This window comes from Panthera leo, chromosome D4, assembly GCF_018350215.1.
Source record: "Panthera leo isolate Ple1 chromosome D4, P.leo_Ple1_pat1.1, whole genome shotgun sequence".
Lineage (NCBI taxonomy): Eukaryota > Metazoa > Chordata > Mammalia > Carnivora > Felidae > Panthera > Panthera leo.
Genome location: NC_056691.1, coordinates 79,909,298 through 79,936,965, shown reverse-complemented (window position 1 = coordinate 79,936,965; position 27,668 = coordinate 79,909,298). Strand labels below are relative to the sequence as shown.

The 27,668-nt window shown below is 38.7% G+C and overlaps 1 protein-coding gene across 1 annotated transcript in view; it reads left to right on the top strand.

The window, feature by feature from the left end:
• Nucleotides 1-27,668, top strand: part of C5 (complement C5) — an 85,617-nt gene that overhangs the window by 21,987 nt on the left and 35,962 nt on the right. The window contains exons 8-22 of the mRNA XM_042912455.1: nt 326-440; nt 2,238-2,364; nt 4,399-4,514; nt 5,901-6,086; nt 7,369-7,572; nt 9,330-9,539; nt 9,666-9,818; nt 10,880-11,009; nt 12,328-12,390; nt 13,796-13,993; nt 16,388-16,478; nt 18,506-18,579; nt 19,278-19,417; nt 21,405-21,632; nt 23,079-23,139. Coding sequence (XP_042768389.1) covers nt 326-440; nt 2,238-2,364; nt 4,399-4,514; nt 5,901-6,086; nt 7,369-7,572; nt 9,330-9,539; nt 9,666-9,818; nt 10,880-11,009; nt 12,328-12,390; nt 13,796-13,993; nt 16,388-16,478; nt 18,506-18,579; nt 19,278-19,417; nt 21,405-21,632; nt 23,079-23,139 — 2,096 coding nt within the window. The remainder of the gene's footprint in view (nt 1-325; nt 441-2,237; nt 2,365-4,398; nt 4,515-5,900; nt 6,087-7,368; nt 7,573-9,329; nt 9,540-9,665; nt 9,819-10,879; nt 11,010-12,327; nt 12,391-13,795; nt 13,994-16,387; nt 16,479-18,505; nt 18,580-19,277; nt 19,418-21,404; nt 21,633-23,078; nt 23,140-27,668) is intronic.

Here is a 27,668-nt window from a genome sequence, read left to right as displayed (position 1 = left end):
GCGCCTGGGTGGCGCAGTCGGTTAAGCGTCCGACTTCAGCCAGGTCACGATCTCGCGGTCCGTGAGTTCGAGCCCCGCGTCAGGCTCTGGGCTGATGGCTCGGAGCCTGGAGCCTGTTTCCGATTCTGTGTCTCCCTCTCTCTCTGCCCCTCCCCCGTTCATGCTCTGTCTCTCTCTGTCCCAAAAATAAATAAAAAACGTTGAAAAAAAAAAAAAAAAAAAGTGTATCGAGTGCTTTATGTAATTTCGAGTTGTTACATTTGATCTGAATTTTATTATTGTAACCATGTTAGCAAAACAATTCTATGGCATTATTGTTTGGCAGATATTTTTATAATAAAGTCGTCAATGAGGCTGAAGTTTATGTCACTTTCGGAATAAGAGACGACTTAAAAGATGATCAAAAAGAAATGATGCAAGAAGCCATGCAAAACACAATGGTAAGATGTTAAGACACGTGCGTTCACTTGTACCTAAAGATGCATCACAAAGGCTGGAGAAAAGTCACTTCCAAATCATCGAGTCCAACCCCCCATTTTACACAGGTGTGCAAGTCGAAGCTAAAATGCTCTCTTGGCTTCTCCTGAGCCTCAGGATGAAGTCCACTTTGCGTGACATCAGCCTCCCTCACCAGCCTGTCTCCTGCTCTTTCCCCTTTCCCTCTCTCCTATTCGGGTCACTAGTTCCTGGAACTCTCACTAGTCTCTCTTGCCTCCAGGTGTTTGCAGTGCCGCTCCTGCCTGGGAATGCTCTGTCCCTTTGTGGCTTCTGCCTCTTTGTGGCCTGGCTAATCCCTTCCTACTCTTTAAGTCTCAGTGTTAACACCCTTTCTCTGAGAAGTCTTCCCTGACTCCCGTAAATTAGGTTGGCTGCCCCTGCCAGCTCTCGAGCCTCCCTTACTGGAGTACGTTTTGTACTTTATTACAGTGTTCTCAACCAGAGACATCGTTTACCCCCAAGGGCACATTTGGCAATGTCCAGAAAACATTTGTGGTTGTCACAGCTGGGAAGGAGGGGGGTACTACTGGTGTTTAGTGAGTAGAGGCCAGCATGTTGCCAAATTCCCACAATGTGCAGAGCAGCCCTAACAACAAGTTATCCTGTCCAAAATGTCAACAGGGCTGAGACTGAGAAGCCCTTCTTTACTGCAATGGTTTACTTGCTTCTCTCTCATCCTCTACACTGAACCCTTTGTGGGTCTGAATTGTTCCCATTATATGCCCAGAGCCAACCTGGTTCCTGGCAAATGACAGGTGCTCTATGAATATTTCTGAGTGAATGAACTCATTGGGAAGTTATTTGTTCATGGTCAAGGGCTAGTGGTTGCCGGAGCTCAGACTAGAGCCCTGGTCCCCTTATCCCTTGTTCAGTGTTCTTGACACTATACCTCAGATGATAAGGGCTCATGTCATTCTACTGATTCTTGTATATTCTTGTATACATTCTACTGATTCTTGTATATTCTTGTGGTTTGTATCATCTTGTGGTTTGTATTTAGCCTATAGTTTTCCAAAGAGTTCTATTTATTCAAGTTATAAATCAGACACCTCTTTTTAATGTAAGATTTTATGCTGGACACTGAGATTTGAAGGTAAATAAGACAAAAGTCCCTGGCCTCAAGCTACTGGATTTTAGAAGAAAAATAAGGCAACATCTATTTCACTGTTGTGGTTAATAATTAAATAATACGATATGACTTAACTCTATGTCCCTTTACCCATTGGGTGTTTTTAAGTTAGTGTTTCCATGTGTACGCAGTGAAGTCCAAATTAAATATCATAGAACCCAACAAACTCTCAGGAGCAAAAGTGAACTAAAAGCAGGCCCAGAAACATGGGTGACAACTCAAAGATTAGAAGAAGGAATCTGTGTCAGCTAGTATAAAAAACAAAAAACCAACAACAACCAACCTTGTTGAACCATATAGTGTTTAAGACTCTTCCTATACATCTACCCAAACTAAGTTAGAAAATAGTATTCTGGGCTCAACTGTAGACTCAATCATTGACTCTACTGGTGACAATAAACTACTCCTCTGATAGTTGCCTTCTATTTAGAAGGTAATAAAGGCAGATTTTGTTAATTTTTCCCTTCTCTGATGTCGGACGCTTAACTGACTGAGCCACCCAGGTGCCCCAACAAACCGAAATACCTCTTTCTGAAAATACCTCTTTCATTTTCTCTAAAATACCTCTTTCTTCTCTGAAATACCTCTTTCATTTTCCCTTTTCAAAAAGTTGATCAATGGAATTGCTCAAGTCACATTTAACTCTAAAATGGCAACCAAGGAACTGTCCTATGAAAGTCTGGAAGATTTAAACAACAAGTACCTTTATATTGGTGTCACAGTCATAGAGTCTACAGGTAAGTTTTTTTTTTCCTTGAATAATATTTAGACAGCATATTAAAAGTATAAATAATTTCTAAAATTCTTTCATATTTTATTTTCTTCCATAGCTAAATATTCCTTTTCATATCATTAAAAACAGATTAGAGTAGAGCTCTGCCACTCTATCATTGGGTCTCTATCACCCCATGTGCAAAAATGGGATAGCACTGCCCAGTTGACATCTTGAGTAGCCTAGCAGGCTATGTGACTTGAACATGTAGCACCCCAATGTTCTCACCTGGTAAGAATACAAATCTAAATGACATTAGGTATGTACAAATGTGTGATAAAATGCTATGCAAATGGAAGATACTGCATTATCATTTAGTCTCCTTATCCGTACAACGAATATACCACCTAAAGCCCCTCTCAGCTGTAATATTCAGGAATTCTATCTAAAATCAGAGATAATGGTTTTAAAATGGGTACAATAATAGCATACATATAGGGTTGTGGTGAGGATCAGAGAGTCAATATATGCAAAGCACGTAAAATAATACCTGTCAGCTAGTGAATACCATATAAGGTATTAGCCCCCTCCTCCCCCTTCCCCTCTATCTTCTTTTCTCCTCCCTCCCTCCCTCTTCCTCTCCTGCTCCCTCTTCTCCTTTTCCTCCTCCTCCTCCTTCTTTCTACTTATTACTTTCCTAGCATCCTTAAAAGTATTTTGTGCTCTCAACCCCGACTCCAGTGGTTTGTAATAGTCGTTAAATATTACTCCAAATTCGGTCAATTTGTCTTACTTCTGGCGTCTTGATTACTGATGTTCTTTATATTTTCAGGTTTGTATTAAACCTCCAAACTAACTTGAACAAGTTATGTAACCACACTAGCCTCTCCTTTTTGTGGTGAAATGAGAGTTAGACCACATGGTCCCCAAGGCCCCTTCCGCCTCTTTGTATTTGTCCTTGAAGGGTAGTAGAATGAAGAATGGCGATAATTATCCAGTTATTGAGTACCTTGTATTTATCAAATGGTTGATAGATGTTGGAGAATGATACTCCTTGCCCAGGATATTACTTTCGACATTATTTTAATGTTTGTTTTTTACTTTTATTTTTTCTCAATTTATTTCAAATAAATTCAGTTTAAGCTACATTTATGAGATATTCAAAGAGTGTTGCTAAACATACAGGCTTACAAATATGAATGTGTGTAATCCCAGCATTCAAGTGGCTTACAAACTAGCATCGGCTGTAAGACAGGTAAACGAAGAATTCTGTTATAAGCAGGAATTCTATTTGCCCTCTAGGCAAAGTACTTAATGCTACTGACCTTCAGAGGTAGGTGAGCTCCTAGATGATTGCTGAGCAACCAAGTATAGCACCCTGAATGTAATCAGTCTTGAGGATAAGTAGGGTTTTGAGGCAGGGATGGTAGATGGGGAGAAGTGGGACACCATCCATAGAGAGGACATACCACAGGTAGCAGGCAAGACTTGATCTTTGAGATTATCTGGCTGATTATCCAGTTGGCCGAAGTATAGGATATGCATATGGGTGTTACGGATGTAATATTGGAAAGGACTTTGGGGATACTGGAGCTTTGTATGTTATTGGGCCCCTGCCAGTGGACTCTCAGGGCTCCCTCTACCTCAGGCACTCTTTTTCTGTTTTCCTCTCCATATCTCTCCATATCCCTGTGCTCTACAGGTGAATCCCTGCAAAGCTCAGTGCCTAGTCCTTTCCCTCTCTCCATAATCCCTTGTACATATTCAACTGAAACTCAGGCCACTGAGAAAAAGTGGTGGCCCTTCCTCACCTTCCTCCCCAGTCCAACCCTGTAGCTCTCCTTGCACAAGCCTTGGATATAAGGCTTTGGAAAACACCTGAGGTCTAAACTTTTCTCTGCACTACCCCCTTTGAACCAAGACTACTGATAAATGAATGAGTGCAGGAATGGAGCAAGTAAGTGAATAAGTCTGTGGAGACATATACAGGTCAAACAGATCCCCGTAAGGATTGGCATATTCTTAAAAAAGGTCAACGTGATGCATGTCATTTCTTTAGGTGGATTTTCTGAAGAGGCAGAAATTCCTGGCATCAAATATGTCCTCTCTCCCTACAAACTGAATTTGGTTGCTACTCCTCTTTTCATGAAGCCCGGGATTCCGTATTCTATCAAGGTAGATGAAGGAGGGAAGATTGCTGAATATGGTTCTCTTTTTCTGTTTACAGAGAGCATGGGGATGGCAAACAGGGGAGGGAAGCTGGAGAAGGGAATCACAGAGGGAATTCATTTGTAAAACCTGCTCCTTAAGATGCAAAAGGAGGTGGGAAACTGCTGGCCAGCTTCAGCCTCAGAGTGATTTCAGCCTGTAGGGCAAGTGCCGGTATTTAGCAAGTAGTCAGGTAGCCTGTGCTAGGCATTCCCTTAAAAAGCATTACATTAAGTTATATGTAAATAAAACACCGTAAGTTTATAGTTAAAAAAAAATGCCAACGTTTGGGGCGCCTGGGTGACTCAGCGTTTGACTTTACCTCAGGTCATGATCTCATCAGAGTCCCTGAGTTCAAAACCCACGCCAGGCTCTGTATTGACAGCTCAGAGCCTGGAACCTGGAGCCTGCTTCACATTCTGTGTCTTCCTCTCTCTGCTCCTCCCCTGCTCATGTCCGTCCTCTCTCTCTCTCTCTCTCTCTCTCTCCCAAAAATAAATAAAAAGTAAAAATTTTTAAAAAGTAAAAATAATGCTAACATTTAAAATTATTTGGTGGCATGTTCTTCAAAAGCCTTAAAACAGAAATATCACTCCTTGAAAATAAAACCCCTTTCTCTCCCCATTTTCTACTTCCCATGTGTCTTATCTGAGTTTGCATTTCTGTGCTTTTCAGTCTGCCCCTGTGGTCTTTGCATACACCTGTCTCACCTCTCTCTGTGTTATTCGCCATGCTTTCCATTTTGGCTCTTTCTGTTCTTGCTTCTCTGTTTCTCTCTTTCTCTCTCTCTCTCTCTCTTTGCTTCCTCCTTCCTTTTTACTATTTTCTCTCCTCCCTCTACTTTTCCTTTTTAAAATATTGGTAGTATAGCGTTAATGTGTTCATTTGACTTTCTAATTATATTTTATTTAGTATTTTATATTTCACTATATACAGTACATGTTATAATTTATAATATAAAAAAATAATCATTTTTAAGATGAAAATTTTTGTTCCCTGTTCTTAACTTAGAAAGCTAGAACAGAGTGTTTTACCTTTTTGTTCTTTGGAAATGTGTTGCTATTAAAACTCAACTTTAGTATAATTAAAATGTGTTACTTAATATTCACTGTGGGTCACTGGCTTTTAAGAGAGAAAGATTTACCAAGCTAAAGCAAGTTTTGTATGTGCTTAAAGTATCTAAATAGAATTAGGCCGTTCTATAATCTAAGGCCATGCCTCTCTCTACTGAGTTAAATGTGAATAATTTATACTTTGGTGGGGAAGAAGAAAAATTATTTCAGAATTGTTCCGCTTTAAAAAAAAAAAAAGTGATGAGCTGCTGAAATGGATCTGGACTGTTCTGGCAAACAGGTGCAGGTTAAGGATTCATTTGACCAATTGGTAGGAGGGGTCCCGGTGACCCTGAGCGCACAAACGGTCGATGTAAACCAAGAGATGTCTAACTTGGAGTCGAAGAAAAGTGTAACACGTTCCAGTGATGGAGTAGCTTCGTTTATGGTTAATCTTCCATCTGGAGCAAGGATGTTGGAGTTTAACGTGAGCTGAATTCTCCTGTTGGACTTTCTGGGACAATGTGTGCTTTTTGACTGTGTGTTTTGGCTAGTGTGCAGAACAGATGCAGCAGATTTTAAACATGAGTCCAGAGAACAGATCCGCAATTTTGCATTCAAAGGGGGGGGGTGGGGGGAAGGCACCAGAGGCAATATGCTAATCCATTGCCTGGTTCTTGAGGAAGATAAATCTATCATTTTCTATTTGGGAATTAATGATTTTCTCTTACATTAGCAAGACTTTATTAGGATAGGTATAGCTTCGGAATAAGTATAGCAGTGGAAGTCAGTGGTAGAAACATTCTCTCCCTCACCCCCACTTCTTATCTTTTTTCAGGGACACAAAGGAGTCACACATGGAAGTCTCCCTTTTTCCTAGCTTCATGAGCCACTCTACTTTAGAGCTCAGTTAACAGGTTTCTCTCTCAGCAACTAATGTATAAGTTCCCAATCCGCCCCCCTCCCCACCGCCCCATAAATGATTAGTTAATGCACATTAATGACAGTGACATGCATACATTCACTATCATCTACTAAGCACTTAGGAAATGCTAAGAGCTTTCTGTTGAACACATTTAATACCCAGTTAGTCAGCTCTATGAATTAGAGAATATTATTTTTGCCATTTTGCAGCTGTGGAAATATAGGCTTCTAACCTCTCTTGTGATTAACTTATCCAGAGTTAATAAATGGTGGCTCTGGGATGCAAACCAATGCATAGCTCACTCCAGAGTGTGAGCTAATAACCCCTTTGCTATCAAAGGGGTTATTAGCCATGATATCATTTCTGCCCCATTCCATATTTATAAGTACACTTCCGTGCTGCTCCTTTACAATGAAACTGGACCAGAAAGTCTGTGCAATGTTCACTCCTGTCCCCAGTCCTCAAGGCCTCCTCTTACCACCCTTCTCTTACCCCCAATCCCTGCTAACCCATGGGAAGAGGAGTCCCCAACTTTCCATGACATTTCAGGAAAGGTGCCAATATTTGTTCCAGAAGCATCTTTGCCTCTCCTCTTCACCAGACTTTCCCACCATAGCTCATAACCCCATATTATTCCAATTATTGTCCATAGTCTTTGTAAAGTTACTTGATATCACAGCTGTACAAACATTGGAGTAGTGGAGGTTTTTTTTTTTTTCCTCTTTAGCATCTGGTGTTGTGAAAGTTAGAAATTTATAAAGCAAAGAAAGAAATTTACAAGGTATGTTTCATAAAAAATATTTCATCACAGTCCACATGTCTTTTTTGAAATTTCCCTTTTCAGGTCAAGACTGATGACCCAGCTCTTCCGGAAGAAAATCAAGCTGGCAAAGTTTACCAAGCAATAGCATATTCATCTCTCAGCCAAAGTTACCTTTATATTGACTGGACTGGAAACTATAAACCTTTGCTTGTGGGAGAATATCTGAATATTATTGTTACCCCCAGAAGTCCATATATTAACAAAATATCTCACTATAATTACTTGGTAAGTACAGGAATGATAGATTTAAAACTATCTATTCCCCCACCTTGAACATTTCTCTTTGCTTACAGAGGAACATTAGAATGACCCCTTATATTTGTTTGTACAAGGTACTTTCAAGGACATAATTCAATTTGATAATCAGTTTTTTCAAAAACCTTTGAGATGGGTCATGATTTTCATGACCATTTCCCAGAGGAGGAAACTGAGGAACAGAGAGGTTAAAACGCTCACCATGGTCACTCAGCTTGAAAGAGGAATATTTTTTTTATTTGAACTGGGAACCTCTGACTCCTTATCTGATACGCCCTTTGCCTAAGAGAGCCTGATTACTCCACAGAGACTGATTAAATTTTCACATTACCTCTGCTCTATTTCATGGCCAAAGATTACAGGCCTAAACCTATTTCAAATATGTGCATTTCATTGGCATAAAAGGGAGACTCAAATCCTGCTCTTAAGAGTTGAGTCATATGATATCTACCACAATTCTACCCTTTAGCAACATCCCTATTACATCCCTTATATTAAACAAAGGTGGCCAATCAAGCCTATAGGTGAAACCTAGGACAGAAGGTGGGGGAAATCTTAAGGGCTTCCTGACATTGCCAAAGAAATGGAATGAATTATTCCAGTGGCCAGGCCAAACAGGTGGTGATAGCTTTTTCAACATTTTTGAGAAAGAAGTTTAAAAAAATAAATGAGGAACACAGATCATATTGATGGATGAAGAATTATGGGACCTGTTTAGGAACTATGTACCAAAACCACATATGCAGTCTATTTAAGTTTGAGGACAATTTAAGTTTGAGGACATTTTGGGTTCATGTGGTTTGTAACTTGTTTTTTAACCATATGTCTCCAATACAGAACCTAATCTCTGGCTTTAAAACTTAATTCCCAGGGGTACCTGGGTGGTTCAGTTGATTAAGGCTTCGACTTTGGCTCAGGTCATGATCTCACGGCTTATGGGTTTGGACCCCGCATCAGGCTCTGTGCTGACAGCTCAGAGCTTGGAGTCTGCTTGGGATTCTGTGTTTCCCCCTCTCTCTGCCCCTCCGCTGCTTGTACTCTGTCTCTCTCTCTCAAAAATAAATAACATTAAAAAATTTTTAAAAAAGGGCGCCTGAGTGGCTCAGTTGGTTAAGCATCCAACTTCGGCCTAGGTCATGATCTCACCGTTCCCGAGTTCCAGCCCAGCATCAGGCTCTGTGTTGATAGCTCAGAGCCTGGTGCCTGTTTCAAATTCTGTCTCCCTCCCTCTCTTTGCCCCTCCCCTACTTGCACTGTCTCTCTCTTTTTCCCAAAAATAAATAAACATTAAAAGAAAAAATGTTTTAATTAAAAAAAAACCTTAATTCCCAAATAAGATGCACTCTATTCATGCATCTATTTTGTTTCAATCAATAAAACAAAAGAGATTTTAGTGACAGCATGATGACTTTAAATAGATTTGGGATCAACTCTTAGCTCTCTGATTTCCTAGTTATGTGATTTTGAGCTAAAATCAGTATGACATTTAGTTAATTCCCAAGCCCCAGTCCCTTTATCTATCTACACAGTGCGCGTAATATTCCTATCCAACTGACTTGTGAGAAAGAAAAGAATTAAGTAAACGGAAAGGTTCCTGACCTTTCCTGGTTCCTGTTAACCAGGAACCTTTCTTTCTCTTTAACATACTTTCTACTCCGTCTCCAAGCTCCATACTGAAAGCAAAACTTTTGTTTTTTAACATGGTCACTACTGCTGTTTATTTTTAGATTTTATCTAAGGGCAAAATTGTCCACTTTGGCACAAGAGAGAAACTTCCAGATTCATCCTATCAAAACATAAACATTCCAGTGACACAAAACATGGTTCCTTCAGCCCGTCTCCTGGTCTATTACATCGTCACAGGAGAGCAGACAGCAGAGTTGGTGTCTGATTCAGTCTGGTTAAATATCGAAGAAAAGTGTGGCAATCAGCTCCAGGTAAGCCACAAATTATGAGTCACAATCAAATTTTCTTCTGAATAAAGGAGACTATAAATATAACTACTTGTGAAGTTTTGTCTCATGCAAATAACCTTGTCTTTTCTTTTTCAAATGATCTTTTAGGTTCATCTGTCTCCAAGTGCAGATGCATCATATTCTCCAAGCCAACATGTATCTCTTAATATGGCAACTGAGTCAAATTCCTGGGTGGCTTTATCAGCAGTGGACAGTGCTATATATGGAGTCCAGAGAAGAGCCAAGAAACCTCTGGAAAGAGTTAAGTGGTGCATGGCCTTGGTTGCTGGGTCTTGGGGTGGCTCTGCATAATGCTTCACAAAGTGTGGCCCCAAGGGTAGGTTGTGGGGAAGAATTAGGGAAGACTGGATCTGCTCTTCTGTAAATATACTCAAAACAATGGCTCTTAGGAAGGTAAGCTATCCTCGTGTTAGTCTCTAAAACATTGATTCATCCTTTTTTGTTTTTCCAAGTGTAGCATATGACCATAATGGCAATTATATTCCTGGGACAAAAGTGCCATCAATTTGGACGATTTTGAGATTGAACCTGGGGGCAGGGGGCTTTATAAAGTGGCAGCATAATGGAAGACTGGATAGGCAGCCTATGGAGACTTTTCTGTTTTTTGTTTTCTTTTTTACTCTCATTAAAATCTGGAACAAAAGAATGTGAGAATTATTCACTTCCCCTAAGTTCCCATTTATCTCCCCTATGCCCTGCTAACTGTTTTGTAGGCTTGAATTTCTTTGAACAAAAAAGAAAGATAACTATACAGTTAAAACCATTCAGAAAAGAAAAAAAAAAAAAAAAACATTTGGGATCAAAATTAAAACTGGAATAAGCTTCCCCAAACAAGTTCTCACCCACTTAGAACCTAGAGCCTTCTTCCTCTAAACATAAGAGGTTGTGCTCATTTCTTTTTAGCAACTTAAAAATTAATTTGTCTGTTAATTTAGTCATTCATGCATTTATTTATTTGTTTGTTTGTTTGGATCTTATATTGACCACAGCATTCGTTCTATGTCCAACACACCATGGGTTAGTTCCTAAGAATCTTCTCACCAAAGTGTAAAACTTAGTTCTTGTTTTAATATTGAATGTGTGTGTATTTATAAATATAAAAGGACACACTAAAATAATGAAGTTGGGAAATCTGGTCTTTGGCCGTTTGACAGATGAACGATGGCCTGATTTGTTCTACCCATGTGACAACCAGTACCTGTAATTCTTCGGGGAAATAATTTATACATCTAAGTAGACTCCACATTTTGCCTTGAGTTAATTCCTAAGAATTATTAAATTAGCTAACCACCTCTGGACAGGTATTTCAAGTCTTAGAGACGAGCGACCTGGGCTGTGGGGCAGGTGGTGGCCGCAACAATGCAGATGTATTCCATCTGGCTGGACTCCTCTTTCTCACCAACGCAAATGTAGATGACACCCGAGAAGATGGTAAAATGTTCAGCTTTTTTTTTTTTTTTGGTTTATTCTTCAAAATGGTTACTGAAATTTACATTGATCAATTTACATTGATACCGTTTTTGTAATTGTCTTCCACAAATTCTCTATGCTCATCTTAGAGAGACATGACTACGTAACGCCCCAGTACAAAATGTTTTACTGGCCATCAAGATAAAGTACAAAATCTTTAGTGTAGTCCTCAGGGATCTTCCACAGTCTTCTCCCCAGCTCTCTCCAGTTATCTTTTGTCTTGCTCTATCTTACCTGAGGTTTAAGCTGTGCAGACCCAAGTGTAGTTCTAGGGGTGGCTCTCTGCTATTTTATTTTATACCTTTAGGCCTTTCCCCATCAGGACTGCTTTCCCTTGTATTAGCCTGGAGAAGCCGATAAAAGAATCCCCTCCTCAATAAGGTTTCTTCCCCATACAGAATTGATCATTCCCTCCTCCTTTCACAGAGAGAATACTGTGGCGACTAGCTCTATTTATAAGTAACACAGTAGCAGGGCATCACTGAATATTCTTCCATTTCGTTATGTATTTTGCCTCAGCCAATGCACTGTGAGCTCTTGAAGGACAAGGACCACATCTTAATCATATTCTTTCTGTGGCTATAAAACTGTTCATAATTATATTTGACCTGTTATTCATAATAACAGAGCACAAAGAGCAAATGATAAAAGTAGCATACCCAACAAAAACTTTGCTCACTTTAAATGCTTAGCTATTTCTCTGTAATCAGTGGGTCAAAGAGGTTGCAGGATTCAAAGCCAAACTTGGATCAAACAAGTCAAACTAGAGGACACTAGATCATGAGCTCCTCTAAGGTAAGATAAATGTTAAGATGTGTTGTGCATGGTGCCTAGTCAAACACAGGCTCTCAGAATTTGTGGAATACATGAATGACTTATGAATGTTTTAAGTACTTAAATAATTTCATGGAATTTTCTTTTTTGTCATTTTAACTCTTTTTTCCTTCTTCTTCTTCCCCTCCTCCTTCTCCTCCTCCTCCTTCTCCTTTTCCTTCTTCTTCTTCCTCCTCCTCCTCTTCTTCTTCTTCTTCTTCTTCTTCTTCTTCTTCTTCTTCTCTTCTTCTTCTTTTCTTCTTCTTCTTCTTCTTCTTCTTCTTCTTCTTCTTGTCTTCTTCTTCTTGTCTTCTTCTTTTTCTTCCTCTTCTTGTTCTTTTTCTTCTTCTCCTTCTCCTTCTCCTCCTTCTTCTCCTCCTTCTCCTTCTCCTTCTCCTTCTCCTTCTCCTTCTCCTTCTCCTTCTCCTTCTCCTTCTCCTTCTCCTTCTCCTTCTTCCTTTAACAGATAAGCCCTGCAAAGAAATTCTCAGGCCAAAGAGAATGCTGGAAAAGAAAATAGAGGAGAAAGGTACTCTAAAAGTTTTATGCAATTATAAAAAGGTTATGATCCTATTATTCAAAAGCTGGAGAGAACGAACCATTATCTAATTATTCCTAATCCAAATGGAATGGATGAAAAGAAAGATATGTACAGATGTCTTAGCTTACCTCTCTCAGAAATATTAATCCAAATAACTCTACAACTTCATTTGGCATAACCTCAGTCTGAGGAAAATAAGTATTATTTCTATCTCTAAAGTTAAAAGGTTAACTTTTTACTTGTTACAAATATTTCCTCTGCATAGACTTCATTTGGCAATTAAAATTATATTCTTCCATTTTCTTCTGACCAAAATCATGATTCGATTAACTTTGGAGTGTACCTAGAAACCTATTTCTTCTATTCCGTGTATTTAACAGCTGATAGTATTTTGGATTATTCTTTGGGAAATCAGTCTAACAGAAATTATTTTTGAACAATTATTTAAATGGAAATATGATCACTGGTGATATTAAAAGAGGAAGAATGTTGAACTGAAAGTCAGTGGCCAGAGTTCAACTAATAATCATGCTTAGAGTAAGATAAGAATTCCTTCCATCTATATAGGAGTTATTTTAATTCCAACCCTAGTTCTAAGTTCTAACAATATGAAAGACACTGAGTAGTTTGGGCACTTATGATAAAATATGAGCACTTATTGGGATGCCTGTGTGGCTCAGTTGGCTAAGTGTCCAACTTCGGCTCAGGTCATGATCTCATGGTTGGTGAGTTCAAGCCCCAAGGCGAGCTCTATGCTGACAGCTCAGAGCCTGGAGCCTGCTTCAGATTCTGTGTCTCCCTCTCCCTCTGCACTGCCACCCCCCCACCTCATGCTCTGTCTCTCTCTCTCAAAAATAAATAAACATTAAAAATTTTTTATTCATATTCATTTTTATACATTCAAATTTATATTCGTTAAAAATATTTTTTTAAATATTAGCTCTTACGATGCCACCAGTGGAGTTCCACAAACCACATCCTATAAGAAAAGTTTTAAAAAGCAGGATATGTGGCTTAAAGAAGGAAGCACTTATACAGTGCTGATAGCCATCTTCAAATATTTGAAGGCTTCTCCATTAACTTATTTCACTCAAAGGGTGCTGAACCCAAGGTGCCAGTGTCAAAAGTCAGTATTTAGCTTAATTGCAAGAAGCTCTTTAAACATTTAATATGAATGAGAATGATCTGCCTTGTGAGACCACATTCTCCCCATTCCTGGAGTACCCAGCTGAGTGTGGGGGGTCACTCACCTAGCCTTGGCTGTTGCTACGGGTCCGGGGATGGGGGCAGGGTCATGTGGCCGTAGACCCAAGGACCCCTCAGGATCCTTTCTGAACCTGGGGTGCTACGACTCTGTGCATAATCAAGGACATTTGCATCATTACTATTTCAGTTGCTAAATACAAATACACACTATTCAAGAAATGTTGCCTCGACGGAGCCTACCGTAACGACGATGAGGACTGTGAGCAGCGTGCTGCCCGCATTACACTAGGTCCCAGATGCATCAGGATCTTCAAGGAATGTTGTCTTATAGCAAAGCAGCACCGTGATGAGGATCTTAGTAAAAACATCCGGCTGGGAAGGCTGCGTGAGTTTGACATTTTCTATCAGAATTCTGCTCAGTATGGGGAATTTTGTGTGATCCTGTTCTGCTAAAAAAGGACAGTTTTCATGTTCTATTTAAAATTGAAATTAGACTGGGGCTCCTGGGTGGCTCAGTCAGTTAAGCGGCCAACTTTGGCTCAAGTCACTATCTCACAGTTCATGAGTTTGAGCCCCACGTTGGGCTCTGTGCTGACATCTGGGAGCCTGGAGCGTGTTTCAGATTCTGGGTCTCCCTCTCTCTCTAACCCCTCCCCTGCTCATGCTCTCTCTCTCTCTCTCTCTCTGCCCCTCCCCTGCTCATGCTCTCTCTCTCTCTCTCTCTGCCCCTCCCCTGCTCATGCTCTCTCTCTCTCTCTCTCTCTCCCTCTCTCTCAAAAATAAATAAACATAAAAAAAGAACAAAATTTTTAATTGAAATTAGGAAAAAAAATGCCCATTAGAAGAAAATCAGTTATTGTTTTTGGGAATCAAAGGAGGCATATGTAGTAGAGAACAGAGCGCACGGGGCCACAGTCAAGACCCAAGGGCAAGTGTAAGGCCAGCTCTTTCTATAAACTTGAATCATTATGTATCTCCTCTGAGCCTCAACCTCCTCATTTTTAAAGCAAGAAGTGTAGGCTTAGATGATCTCCAACATGCCTTTGAGTTCTAGAATTCTAGGGTTCTGTGATATTACAACCATTAAAAATTTTGTTGATGCCTATGTTGACCAAATATAGCAAACAATTTCTAAACCTAGCATGAGGTTAAGTGTACTTACACAAAAGATTAAATCTTCCATTTCAATAAAATATATTTTCAGGATTTAGAAAACTCTCATTGATATGTTTCCAGAACTTTCAGGACTTTCATTGCATCTATATCTAATCAAAACAAAAGGAACAAAAGCAGAATGACAGCTCCTGTTTTCAGAATCTGTTTCTCTTAACAGTGTGTCTTAAACAGCGTCCATCCGAATGGATATATTTCTGCAAACGTAAATTTTTGTGGTCATTTCTTAAAAACCATGTTATTAGATATATTTAGGTTGTTTTCAGATGTTTGCTTATTTCAAGGAGCATTTTCACAAGCCACCTAGTACATATATTTTTCATTGTCCGGTTTTTCAACTGTAATCATCTGGTTTGGCTTCCACTGCATGGAACTGAGTTTCTGCTATTGCCCCCAATCCACCCCACCTCTCTGGTGCTCCGCTCTGCCCCTCATTCTAGATAGGTTGGCCTCCCAAAACTCCTACGGGTTTTGCAACTCTGCAAAGGTCTACATGGGTTTCTTTCCCTGTTCTGCAGCCTGAAAACTGCCTGCAGACAGTAAACCTGGACAATTTCAGGGTTCAACAAACCAGTGTCCCTTCTCTCAGGAATCATGGCCCTGGGTCACTTATGCTCTAATGTCTGAAAACTGTTGTTTTATATAACGTGCCTGGTGTTTTTAGTTCCTGGGGTTTTTTTCTTTCTTGATTTTTTTTTTTAAGGCAAAAGAGTAACTCTTATCAGTGCATCTTGGACAGAAGCAGAAATTCTGTCCATTTTATTAAGGGAAGTAGAAATAAATTTCCCTTAGGTAAACCTTCTTTATTTTATAATATAAACATAATTACTGTAATAGAAAAAATGCAAATAACTTTATAGATTGATGAGTATCTTCTATAATCTCAGGAACACTAAACATTTAGCAATTTAAGAAACAAATCATTGAAGATATTTTTGTGCTTTATTTGTTCTCTCAGTACTATTAGTGGAGAAATTCCAAGACCTTTAAAGTTCTATTTTGTGGGGCGCCTGGATGGCTCAGCCCATTAAACGTCCAACTTCAGCTCAGGTGACGATCTCACGGTTCATGCGTTCAAGCCTTGCATTGGGCTCTGTGCTGACAGTGCAGAGCCTGCTTGGGATTCTCTCTCTCCTCTCTCTCTCTGTGCCTACCCTGCTTGCACCCTCTCTTTCTCAAAATGAATGAATGAACTTTATTTAAAAATAAATAAAGTTCTATTTTGGGGGGCACCTGGGTGGCTCACTTGGTTAAGCGTCTGACTGGCTCAGGTCATGATCTCACGGTTTGTGGGTTCAAGCCCTGTGTTGGGCTCTGGGCTGACAGCTCAGAGCCTGGGGCCTGCTTCAGATTCTGTGTCTCCCTCTTTCTCTGTCCCTTCCCCGCTTGCTTTCTGTCTCTCTCTCTCTCTCTCTCTCTCTCTCAAAAATAAATAAGCATTAAAAAAAATTAATAAAGCTCTATTTGAAAATCACTAAACAAAATGTTTCATTGACCTTTCAGAAAATATTTAAGTTATAGATTAATGTCTGTCCACGTTTTAAAATTTGGCTCTAAATAAAATGCGTGTTGTTTTTTCATAATCACATATACTTTTTCCCCCCAGATATAAAGACCCTGTTACCAGTGAGCAAGCCAGAAATAAGGAGCTATTTTCCAGAAAGCTGGTTATGGGAAGTTCATCATGTCCCCAGAAGGTATTATACTTCTTTGACTTTCCTCTGAAAAATGTGGGAAAATGCAAATATTATGGCCATAAATCTGGAAACTACCCATTTCCCAATAGTTTATTTAAGAGTTAAGGCAATATTACCATTTGGTTAAATTTTGTTTTATTTGCTTTACCTTTTTTTTTTTTTTTTTTTTTAATGTGTGCTTTGCTCTAGTCATTACTTCCAGGACAAAATTAACTCTTGGTAAGGAAGGGTACTATTCTATTTAATTTCATCCCGCTTCAGTAAGCCTTTGCTCAAATGTGTGCTATATGCTGCAGTGAGCAGCCATCATCTTGTCTTGTCTTTTCTTTTCTGTTCTTTCTTTCTTCTTTTTCTTCTTCTTCTCCCTCATCTTTTTTTTTTGGGGGGGGGGTGGGCAGGGAGAGAGCAGGGAAGAGACAGATAGTGAAGGAGAGAGAGAATCCCAAGCAGGCTCCATGCTGACAGTGCAGAGCCTGACACGGGGCTCAAACTCACAAACCCTGAGATCAGGACCTGAGCTGAAATCAAGAGTCAGATGCTTAACTAACTGAGCCACCCAGGTGCCCCATTTTATTTATTTATTTATTTATTTATTTATTTATTTATTTATTTATTTTTATTTATTTATTTATTTTTGTGACAGAGAGAGAGAGAGAGAACAGAGGAGAGGCAGAGAGAGAATTAAGCAGGCATTTTCATCCTGAAATATCTGTATTAGAAAATAAATACTGATTAATAAGAAGAAAGACTCTCTTCTTGTTTTTCAACACACTCTTAGGGAACGCCTACTCTATCCCAGGCACTGGAAACAGTGATGAACAGTGCTGAGTCCCTGAGCATCACTGTCCCTTGGGGGCTCCAAGCATCGACTTTTCAAGCCTCAAGGCCCAACACTGGCATCAGTCTTAAAATGGGTCTCCTCGTCTCTACCCTCGTCTCCTCTAAGTTTTCCTCCACAGTGTCACCCATTTCAGCTGACATTCCCCCGGGGCTAGCACTTCCTCTGGTAAGCCTTCCCACCACTCTCCCCCACCCTATCAGTGACTGGGGTAATTACCCCTCCCAGTCAACCCTGTTGCCTATATCATACAGTGTTATAATGGCCTGTTTACCTGCTGTCTCCCACATGAGAAGGATTCTTTCAGGGCAAAGACTAAATTCAGATTACTCTTTTATATTCCAGACCTGGCATAGGGTCCAGCTTGTTAGAGGCACTCAAATAAATCTGTTGAATCAATGCACACTGGCTCTGAACTTTTTAGATGATTTATTGGTACAGTTATTACAATGAACTACAATGTATTTACTTAACTGTCTCTTCTACTAGACTATAAACTACTTGAGAATAGGTTTTTATCTCGTAAGTGCTGCATATTCAGTATTCAGTGCTATGCCTGACTCAAGGTTGGTGGACAACAGCTGTTTGTTGGATCAAAGAAATAAACGTATAAGCTTAATCTTAATCAGAATTTTTTCATTATGGGGGCCCCTGGGTGGCTCAGTCGGTTGGGCATCTGACTCTTGAGTTCAGCTCAGGTCACGCACGGTTCAGGATGGGGCCCTAGTCTGGCTCCATGTTGACACAGCAGAGCCTGTTTGGGGTTCTCTCTACCTCCCTCCCCCACCCCGCCCTCTCTCCCTAAATATATATTAAAAAAAGAAATTCTTAGTTATGTTGACTTTGTTATGAGCACCGTTAAGATGCATTACCTTTCTGCCCTATTTTAGAACATAGCACACGAGAAATATTTTTTCTGTATGTTTTGAGTTCGCGGTGTTTCAAAGGCATCTTTCTGAATTTGAATTCTCATACAAGTGAAATATTTAAAAACAAGCAACAAGTAGGAGACTTAATGAATATATTTTTCTGGTTTGATTTTTCCTTAACACCTGACGTCATTTTGCTTTATTGTGAATTTTTTCTTTCTTCTAAAGTAGTAGGCAGCAAACATTCTGTTTAGTGAATGGGGGCAAATTGGGCTACTCAATGTTTCACTGTATTTGAATATTAACACATTAATTTTCAGAAGCCGATTGCAGTTTGTGCTACCTGATTCTCTAACTACCTGGGAAATTCAAGGTGTTGGCATTTCAAATAGTGGTAAGCAAACTTAAGTTGTATGCTCATTTAAGGAGTGATTTTGTTAGCAAAATGTGGTTTTTTTGTTATAATTTATAAACTCACCCAGGACTTCAGTGGTGTCATTTGTTAAATATCTTTTTAATATACTACAAAAAGACTTGGATATGCCCATATCTCTGACCATATTGACGAGCATTTTATAAATGCTAATGTCCATTTCCCATTTCCTTTGTTTTTCTCAGTGACTGGGAGCTTGAGTAGAGTTAGAAGCAAATGTATTACTTTTCCCTTGGGCTAATTCCCTTTTGTGGTGATTTAGTGGAGGTACTTTATAAATCACTTCAGGGTTGGTTTCATCTGTTTGTATTTTTTATTTCTTTAAAATCGTGGTTTCCACAATCAAAATTTTATACCTATTAAATAGAGCCAATAATGCATATCCAAAAAGAGATTTGGCACTTCAGTTTGATAAACATTCTCATGCCTTAAATAGAATTAAATATTTGTTGGAGAAATGAAGTTTTCTGTTAATACCAACAATTATTGAAATAAAGATCAATGAGTGGAAAATTCAAGGACATGACAGTACACAGAAAAATATGATACAGTATTCCTTTTTCCTTGAAGGAAAGCAATTCTTAGGTGTAGTAGTACTAACAAGGCATTAATAGGAATTCCCTAATATGCCTCTACTTTGCTTTCCCTTTGGACCGAAGGTATATGTGTTGCTGATACTCTCAAGGCACAGGTGTTCAAAGATGTCTTCCTGGAAGTGAATATACCATATTCTGTTGTGCGAGGGGAGCAGATCCAGTTGAAAGGAACTGTTTACAACTATAGAATGTCTGGTATGCAGGTGAGTAGGTATTTATGGTATGTTCAGATAAATGGAAAAAGGAAGAATTCTCTGATTTTATATGAATTCTATTCATGGAATGATCACGTACACACACAAAACACAAAAATTCAGCTCAGTGAAGGGATGAAGAAAGGCAGACTTAAGACATGTATTCTTATAACTCCAATTTAAAGAAGAATACAAGTCTGTAAGATAATCAGTATACTGTGGAGGCTCAGAGAAAGGGCTTCACAGGCAGTTCATTTATGTCCCTGGATTCTGAGTTTCTTCATCGTCTTGCATCTAACAGCCCTTTCCTTCTCTCTGTCTTTACCAGTCATGCTCATCTTTGCTTTGTAGATGTCCGGGTCCCCTCTGAAAGTTATTTCAGACATCGCACCGTTACTTTGTAGCTACAGGTCTGCACATCACTGAAACCTCCAATCCCTTGACTTCGTCACTCCTCTGTTATCCATTAGCCCTCTGCTGTCTTTACTTCGCTCCTTGTTCAGGTTAGAATCCATAAACTACCACTATAATAATAAACCACACTAGTTAAAGTCATGTTAATTCCCTTAATTCTCTCTCACTCCTGGGTACACTCCCTGAAAAACTCCAACCATGGTTGGACCCACCATTTCTCTTCTTTTTGCCGCACACAGCTAAATAGAGAATTATGCAATAGGGTGACTGATTTCATTTGAAAATCACAGTCACAAAACTTTATATGGGAACTCAGTGTGTCCAAAAATCTAACTATAGTTTTTATTTATTTTTTTTAAATTTATGTATTATTTAATTTACATCCAAGTTAGTTAGCATATGGTGCAACAGTGATTACAGGAGTAGATTCCTGAATGCCCCTTACCCATTTAGCCCATCCCCCCTCCCCAAACCCCTCCAGTAACCCTGTTTGTTCTCTATATTTAAGAGTCTTTTATGTTTTGTCCCCTTCCCTGTTTTTATATCATTTTTGTTTCCTTTCTCTTATGTCCATCTGTTTTGTATTTTAAATTCCTCATATGAGTGAAGTCATATATTTGTCTTTCTCTGACTAATTTTGCTTAGCATGATACCTTCCAGTTCCATCCACATAATAACTATATTTTTTAAAAAGCTCTAATTTCATTCTCGGCGGTTTCCAAAAATTTTGCTTACATGCTCTCTAAATGCTGAGGGGAAAGCTATGTACCCCATTGGCATATTTTGAATTAGCTTCTAAAATTTTTTATCATAAGTTCAAAAAATATGCTAATCTATAACTTTTGGAATATTTAAATATTAATATTTTAATGAAATGGTTATATCAAATTTCTGAATGTATATAGCAGAATCTAAATGCCATAAAATTCCATTTTAATATACCCAAATAAACTGTAATTACCAACAGATTAAATACCAATTCCTCTGTGAATACATATTTCCATTTCACTCTCCTAATGTTGTATATGCTATGCTTGAATGTTTTCTATTGATCACCCTCATACTATGATGCAAAAAAAGTAGATATCTGAAATCAAAATATTTTTTTAAGTTTATTTATTTATTTTGAGGGAGAGAGAGCATGAGCAGGGTAGGGGCAGAGGCAGAGAAAGAGAGACAGTGAGCACAAGCTGTGGGGGAGCAGAGAGAGGGAGAGAGAGACAATCCCAAGCAGGCTCCACACTGTCAGCATCGAGCCCAATGGGGGCTAGAACTCATGAGCCATGAGATCAAGACCCAAGCCGAAACGAAGATTAACCAACTGAGCCACCCAGGTGCCGCTGACATTGAAATATATTTAAATTCTATGATTATAAGACCCCAAGTGTCAAGTAATTGCTTGAGGATTTAGTTTAAATTGTATAAGGATTTTGATACACATTTCTCCTCTGCCTTAGAATCTAAGGGATTATTTAACACTGTAAAAATATCAGGGAGAGTTTGTATCCAGACAAACATGGTCCAGGCATACTTTCCTTATCATAAAGTGTTTTAATGTAACTGTTTACTGGTGATATTTCAGTTCTGTGTTAAAATGTCTACCGTGGAGGGAATCTGTACATCCGGAAGCCAAGCCATTGGCCACCAGGGCATAAATCCCTCCAAATGTCTGTCCCAGAGAGTAGAAGGTTCCTCCAGTCATTTGGTGACCTTCAGCGTGCTTCCCCTGGAAATCGGCCTCCACAACATCAACTTTTCACTGGAGACTTCACTTGGAAAAGAAATCTTAGTAAAAACATTACGAGTGGTGGTAAGAAAAATATGCTTTTTCTGATTCTTTTTAAAAACACTTTTTTCATAGAAAGGGAATTAAGAGTACACTTAACCGTGATGAGCACTGAGTAATGTATAGAATTGTTGAATCACTGTATTGTACACCTGGAACTAATATAATGATGTATGTTGATTACACTGGAATTAAAATTTTTAAAAAGAAAGGAAAAGAACAATAACAACAAAAAAACCCAACTTTTTTCAGTCTGAAAAAAATGTCAGCAACTTATCACTAAGTGGTTCAGAAAGAACACAGAGAAGAATAATGTAAATGTAATAAAATGGTAACATTTGTGGGAAACTGGGGGGGAGGTTATCTCAGATTTTTTTTTTACTATTATCATAACTTTTCCTTAAGTCTGACATAGTGTTTTAAAATTTAAATAAAACAATGATACTTGCTTATTGTAGAAAATATAGAATACTGAAAAACCACAGAGAAGAAAATTAAATCACTGATACCTCCCACACCCAGAGATATACAGCTTTAACAATTTGGTATCTAGCCTTTCAAGCTTTTTCCCCCTAGCACATTCAGAAGGTCTTAAAATCTATGTGCCAGACATTATGCCAGGTATTGGAGATATAACAGTAGATAAGATACAGCCCATGCATTTACAGTTTAGGATTTATAGTCTACAGAAATTTTCCATTTACAAATGAGTAAACAGGGTAAAAAAGAAAACTATCATTTATTAAAGTACTATTTACCCACATAGTCTGTTGAGTGTTTTCATGTTATTTTACTAAGATTAAGATTCTCACCAAGAGTCACATGGCTAGTTAATGACAGAACTGGGCCTTCTTGGGTCTTCATTCTCTGATTTCTGTTTTAAGCCATGAAATCACTTCAGTAAACATGTACTGACCTATTTTGTCCAAGGCATGCTCTATGCATCCTTGCATGGTGTTTCCATGCACAGACTCTGGAGACAGGCTCTCTGTGTTTGAATCCTGGCTCCACTGCTTACAAGCGGTGTGACATTGGATAAGTTTCTTGATTTCTCTATGTGTCATTTTCCTCATCTATCAAATGGGAGTAATAATATCATCTACTTCATAGAGTATTTTTTGAGGTTAAATGAGCTAATACATACAAAGCACTTAGATCAATTACCTGGCTTATAATAACTTCTATTTAGGTATTTGCTCTATTATGAAAATAGCCAGAAAATCTTATCCTTGCATGTATGAATGTAAATATCTAAACATATTTGACCTTTAAAAAAATGATTTTTCAATCAGAAAGTGGTCAAGTTGATCCAAGAATTCAGGTCATATAAATTTAATTATGTTCTTTTGTCATTTGAAGGGGGCATCCAAAATCCAGTGAACAAATTAAGTTACAGTTAAATGAGGAACAAGTTAACTGAGGGAGTTAAGTTTAATTATATTCTTGACTGAATGTTTTCTGCCTTTTTAGCCAGAAGGTGTCAAAAAGGAAAGTTATGCTGGTGTTACTCTGGACCCAAGGGGTATTTATGGTAGGCAAAATGATTTTGTATTTTATATGTTATCTTTTGCCCTAGAAATTCAAGTGTATAGGTAACCTGAAACACTGTTTTTTAAAATGTTAATTGTCTGGGGGTGCCTGGGTGCCTCAGTTGGTTGAGCAACCGACTTCAGCTCAGGTCACGATCTCACAATCTCACAATTTGTGAGTTCGAGCCCCAAGTCGGGCTCTGTGCTGGTAGTGCAGAGCCTGGAGCCTGCTTCAGATTCTGTGTCTCCCTCTCTCTCTGCCCCTCTCCTGCCTGCACTCTGTCTCTCAAAAATAAACATTAAAAAAATTTTTTTAATGTTAATTGTATGGGATCAGAAATACCACTTCTTAGTTCATTGACATTCTTGATAGCATGTGTTATACTGTAATCTGAACGTGTTTAGAACAAAGAGAAATAATTCCATTAGTTTTAGTGCAAAGCATTGAAATAGTAATAATTGCATGATTTCTCTTATATATTAGTCATTTTGTATCTATCACAATAATTTACAATACTTTCTTATAGAGCTATCAATCCAAAGAACACCTAAGAAAAAGTCATCTATGTACTAATTTAACATGCATGATTTGAAAACACAAAAATGCTGATTAATCACTTAACTAACCCATTCCTCGTTGTTCCTGCTTCCCTGATTTTACCCATCAATAAAGATATTCTGAATCTTCTCACAGTTAGAATTTTGCAAACATTTGAGCATCTAATCAAGGCCTAAGTATATACCTACATGAAATAAATATGTAAATATAAATACTTATATTTATAATATATATATATGAAATTTAGAATGTGTTCAACTAACAATTCTTTTCAACAACAAAGAAGACAGCCTTCCATAGTCCTTAGTAAATGGTTAAAATTTAACCTTATTATTGCATCGAATCATTTTCCTTTTCTTTCAGTCATATAGCAATGAGAAAAAAAGTTTACTTACACATCAAGAAAGACATTTCCTCTGAGAAAGCAAAGAATTCAGACGTTTACATTTAAATCAGCTGAGAATCATAAGCATACTAAGGATGACTTCAACAGAGTAACAAAAAGAAAAATTCATCCTACATGCATATGCTAACTTTTTTCTTTAATTTTATCTTCCCACAGACCTTCTTCCAGCCTGTCCATTGTGAAGGATCTGTGGGTAGAGATATTACAAATCCTGAGGTTTGGGGCCTCATGCAATTAAATCAACCCTCAGAGCCACTGGGTCCTTTGGCTTTCCTTCCTTTGTACCTTTAATGCCTCCTGTGCCCAAAATGGCCCTGTCTTACACATCCCAGGCGTGGACATCAGGGCCACAAGATGGGATTGATCTTTTATCTGGAGATAAATCTCTCCATCAAAAATCTTGATCAAATAAATAATATGTCTATGTCTCTTTCCAATCTTGCCATCTGATTTTTTCCCTTATTGTTTGAGACAATTTAGATTTAAGCAGCTTTGTTACTTTCTGGAGAGCTAAATAGGGTAAAGATGACAAGTAATTCTGTCCAGTTGAGTTTGGAGATTTTATTAAATACTTCCAATATTTATATATTGGAATTTCTATACCAGTATGATACTTTATAGAATTCCATTTTTTAAGTGTTTGTTTATTTATTTATTTATTTATTTATTTATTTATTTATTTATTTTTGAGAGAGAAAGAGAGAGAGTGTGAGCTGGGGAGGGGCAGAGAGAAAGAGAAAGAAAATCCCAAGCAGGCTCTGCGCTGACAGAGGCAGAACTCCAACTCACAAACCTTGAGATCATGACCTGGGCCAAAGTCTGACGCTTAACCGACTGAGCCACCCAGATGCCCCTAAAATTCCATTAAAAAAAAAAGGCTAAGATGTATTTGGAAAAGTAAATGGACAATAACATCACTGAAAATTTGAAAAACTATATGTCAGTGAGGGAGAAGGAAGTGTCAGAGCAAATTGTAAAGTAATTAAAATTGCATGACATCAGCTTAAAATGAGAACTAAATTTGGAAACTCAGTCCCACAAGCCCTCATCTTGACTTCCTGCTTTCTCTCCCCAACGAGCCCTTTGCCTCCAAATCCTTTCTTCCCTCGGCTGCAGGGAGCCCGTCTCGCCCTCCTCTCTTCCTGGCACACCACATCGTTGGAGGTCAGGGCAGACCCCTCTCGTGTTTTCTCCCTGCATTGCTGACCCCTACTCTTAGTTCCATTCTCCTCCTGACATGCACTCAAATCCTCGTCTACATCCTATTCTATCTACATCCTATTCTATGTCGCCAGTTTGTAAACGCAACACTCTGTCTTAAAGAAATAGTCACTGCTTCTTACACAGTGTCTCAGAGTCTATTCCACCACAGTTTTTCTTAGAGACAGATTTTCCACCACCATAAACCATGCTGAACATCCTTACACGTCTCCCTTTACAAATCCGCATCAGCCTTTAGCTGGACTGTATATCCAGAAGTGTGACCCCTGGGTCAAAGGGCATACATATCCTGAATATTATTTACAGCTGTCATATTGGTCTTCAGAACCACTGTGCTGCTTTCAGATCCACCAGCATTGCATAAAGCTTGTCATCTGCCTACATCCTTACCAACCCTTGGTATTATTACCTGCATCTATAAAATGTGCCGCTTGGGCATACAGTATCTCGTTGTTTTAATGTGGAGTTTTCTGATTACAAATGATTTTTAACCTTTCTCCATATGTTTATGGGCCATTTGCGCTTCCTATTCTGTGAATTACCTATTCTTATCTTTTGCCCTATTTCCTATTTGCCATTTGGGTTTTCTTGTCTATTGATTTTTGTCTCTGATGTGCTTGCTTTGGTAGCACATATACTAAGATTTTTGTCTCTGGTGTACTTTTTTGAGCAATAATTTTAACAGGAATCCTTTACTCTGATACGGTCAAATTCATTATAATTTTACCTTAAGGCTGTTATATATTTGGGGGGTAATCTTTAAGAAGTCTTTCCCCACCCTTAGTTCACAAAGATAATGTTGTATACTATTGGTTTTATAGATTTAACTCGTAAATGTTTTAATCTCTCTGGCATCTACCTTTTTTTTTTTCTTTTTTACAATTTTTCTAATGTTTATTTAGTTTTGAGAGACAGAGCACAAGTAGGGGAGGTGCAGAGAGAAAGGGAGACACAGAATCCAAAGCAGCTCCAGGCTCTGAGCTGTCAGCACAGAGCCTGACGCAGGGCTCAAACTCAGGAACTGTGATCACTACCTGAGCTGAAGTAGGATGCTTAACCGACTGTGCCTCCCAGGGGCCCCACCTCTGGCATCCAGCTTCTTATGTGATGTCTTGATGAGTCTTCTATCATGCTTTCTGACAAAGAGTAAAATTTACTTCTCTTAGTTTTAGTTTTCTCTTCTGTACCTTTTCCATCTGGGAGCACAGTTGCTAATGAGAATTGAGATAGTCAAGGGTGGGCATCAGTGGAAAAATAGTGGGGGATCGAATTTAGATAATTTCAGAGAGCCTACTGTCATTAAGTACAATGTATTGAGCATGAACTGTTTGCCAGACTCTTTGTCTGTATTACTTTCGCCCTCATAAAAACCCTTGGAGGAAAATGTGATTGCCTCTGTTGAACTGAGGAGCACAGTGAGGCATAGAAAGCTGAAGTGTCCTGCCCCGTGTCACGTATAGAGTGAGCTCCATCTGAACCCCATGCTCTTTCAACCACACCGCAAATCTCTTAAATGTCTTCACTGAGTTTTATTTCAATATTATATCCTCGGCATTTATTAAAGGTTAGTGAAGAAAGAAGTTACCTGAGGAACATTCCTGTCTCTTCTGCAAAGTCCTCTGGCTTGTCCATTGAATGGCAAAATGTCACTATTTTCTGTTAACATCTGCCCTGTGCCAGGGACTGTGCTAAATGCTGGGATTACAACATTTAATAAGAGATGGTTCCTGCCCTCAGAGCTTTCTTGGCAAGACAATAGTGTGTGTGTGGGGGGGGGGGGGGGGGGGTCTCTTTGTGATGACTGCTGTGGGCTCTGCAGTAACACTTCCTGAGCTCAGATCCAAGCCCCATCTGCACAGCTCTGTGACCTTGAGCAAGTTGCTTTCCAAACCTCAGTTTCCTCATCTATAAAATAAAAATAATGACAATAGACTTGGCATACAGGATTGTTGTAAGATCCAGTATAACAATGCATTTAAGAGCTCAGCAGAGTGCTTGTTCTACCAATAGAATGATAAATGTCATTTTTGTGAAATAAACCAACGATTAAAGTAGAAAAATGCTCTGATACAGGTATGCTAAAATTCTGTTATTGCGCATAGAGCAAAAGTGTCTAAGTTAAATCAAGCGAGATTGGAAAGAATTTCAGGGCATGTTTCCCAAAGGAGATAATCTCATGTACCCTTGACTAAGGAATTACTTTAGTTATTTTTAGCTTTCAGTTCTGAGAATAATTTTCTCTCTTTGGACAAAACGGCGTGCTCCTTTTTTCTGGTGGATAAAATTTATATATCCTATTTATTTCCTATCTTGTAATGACCAGGAAGCTTACAGTTAAATTGAAT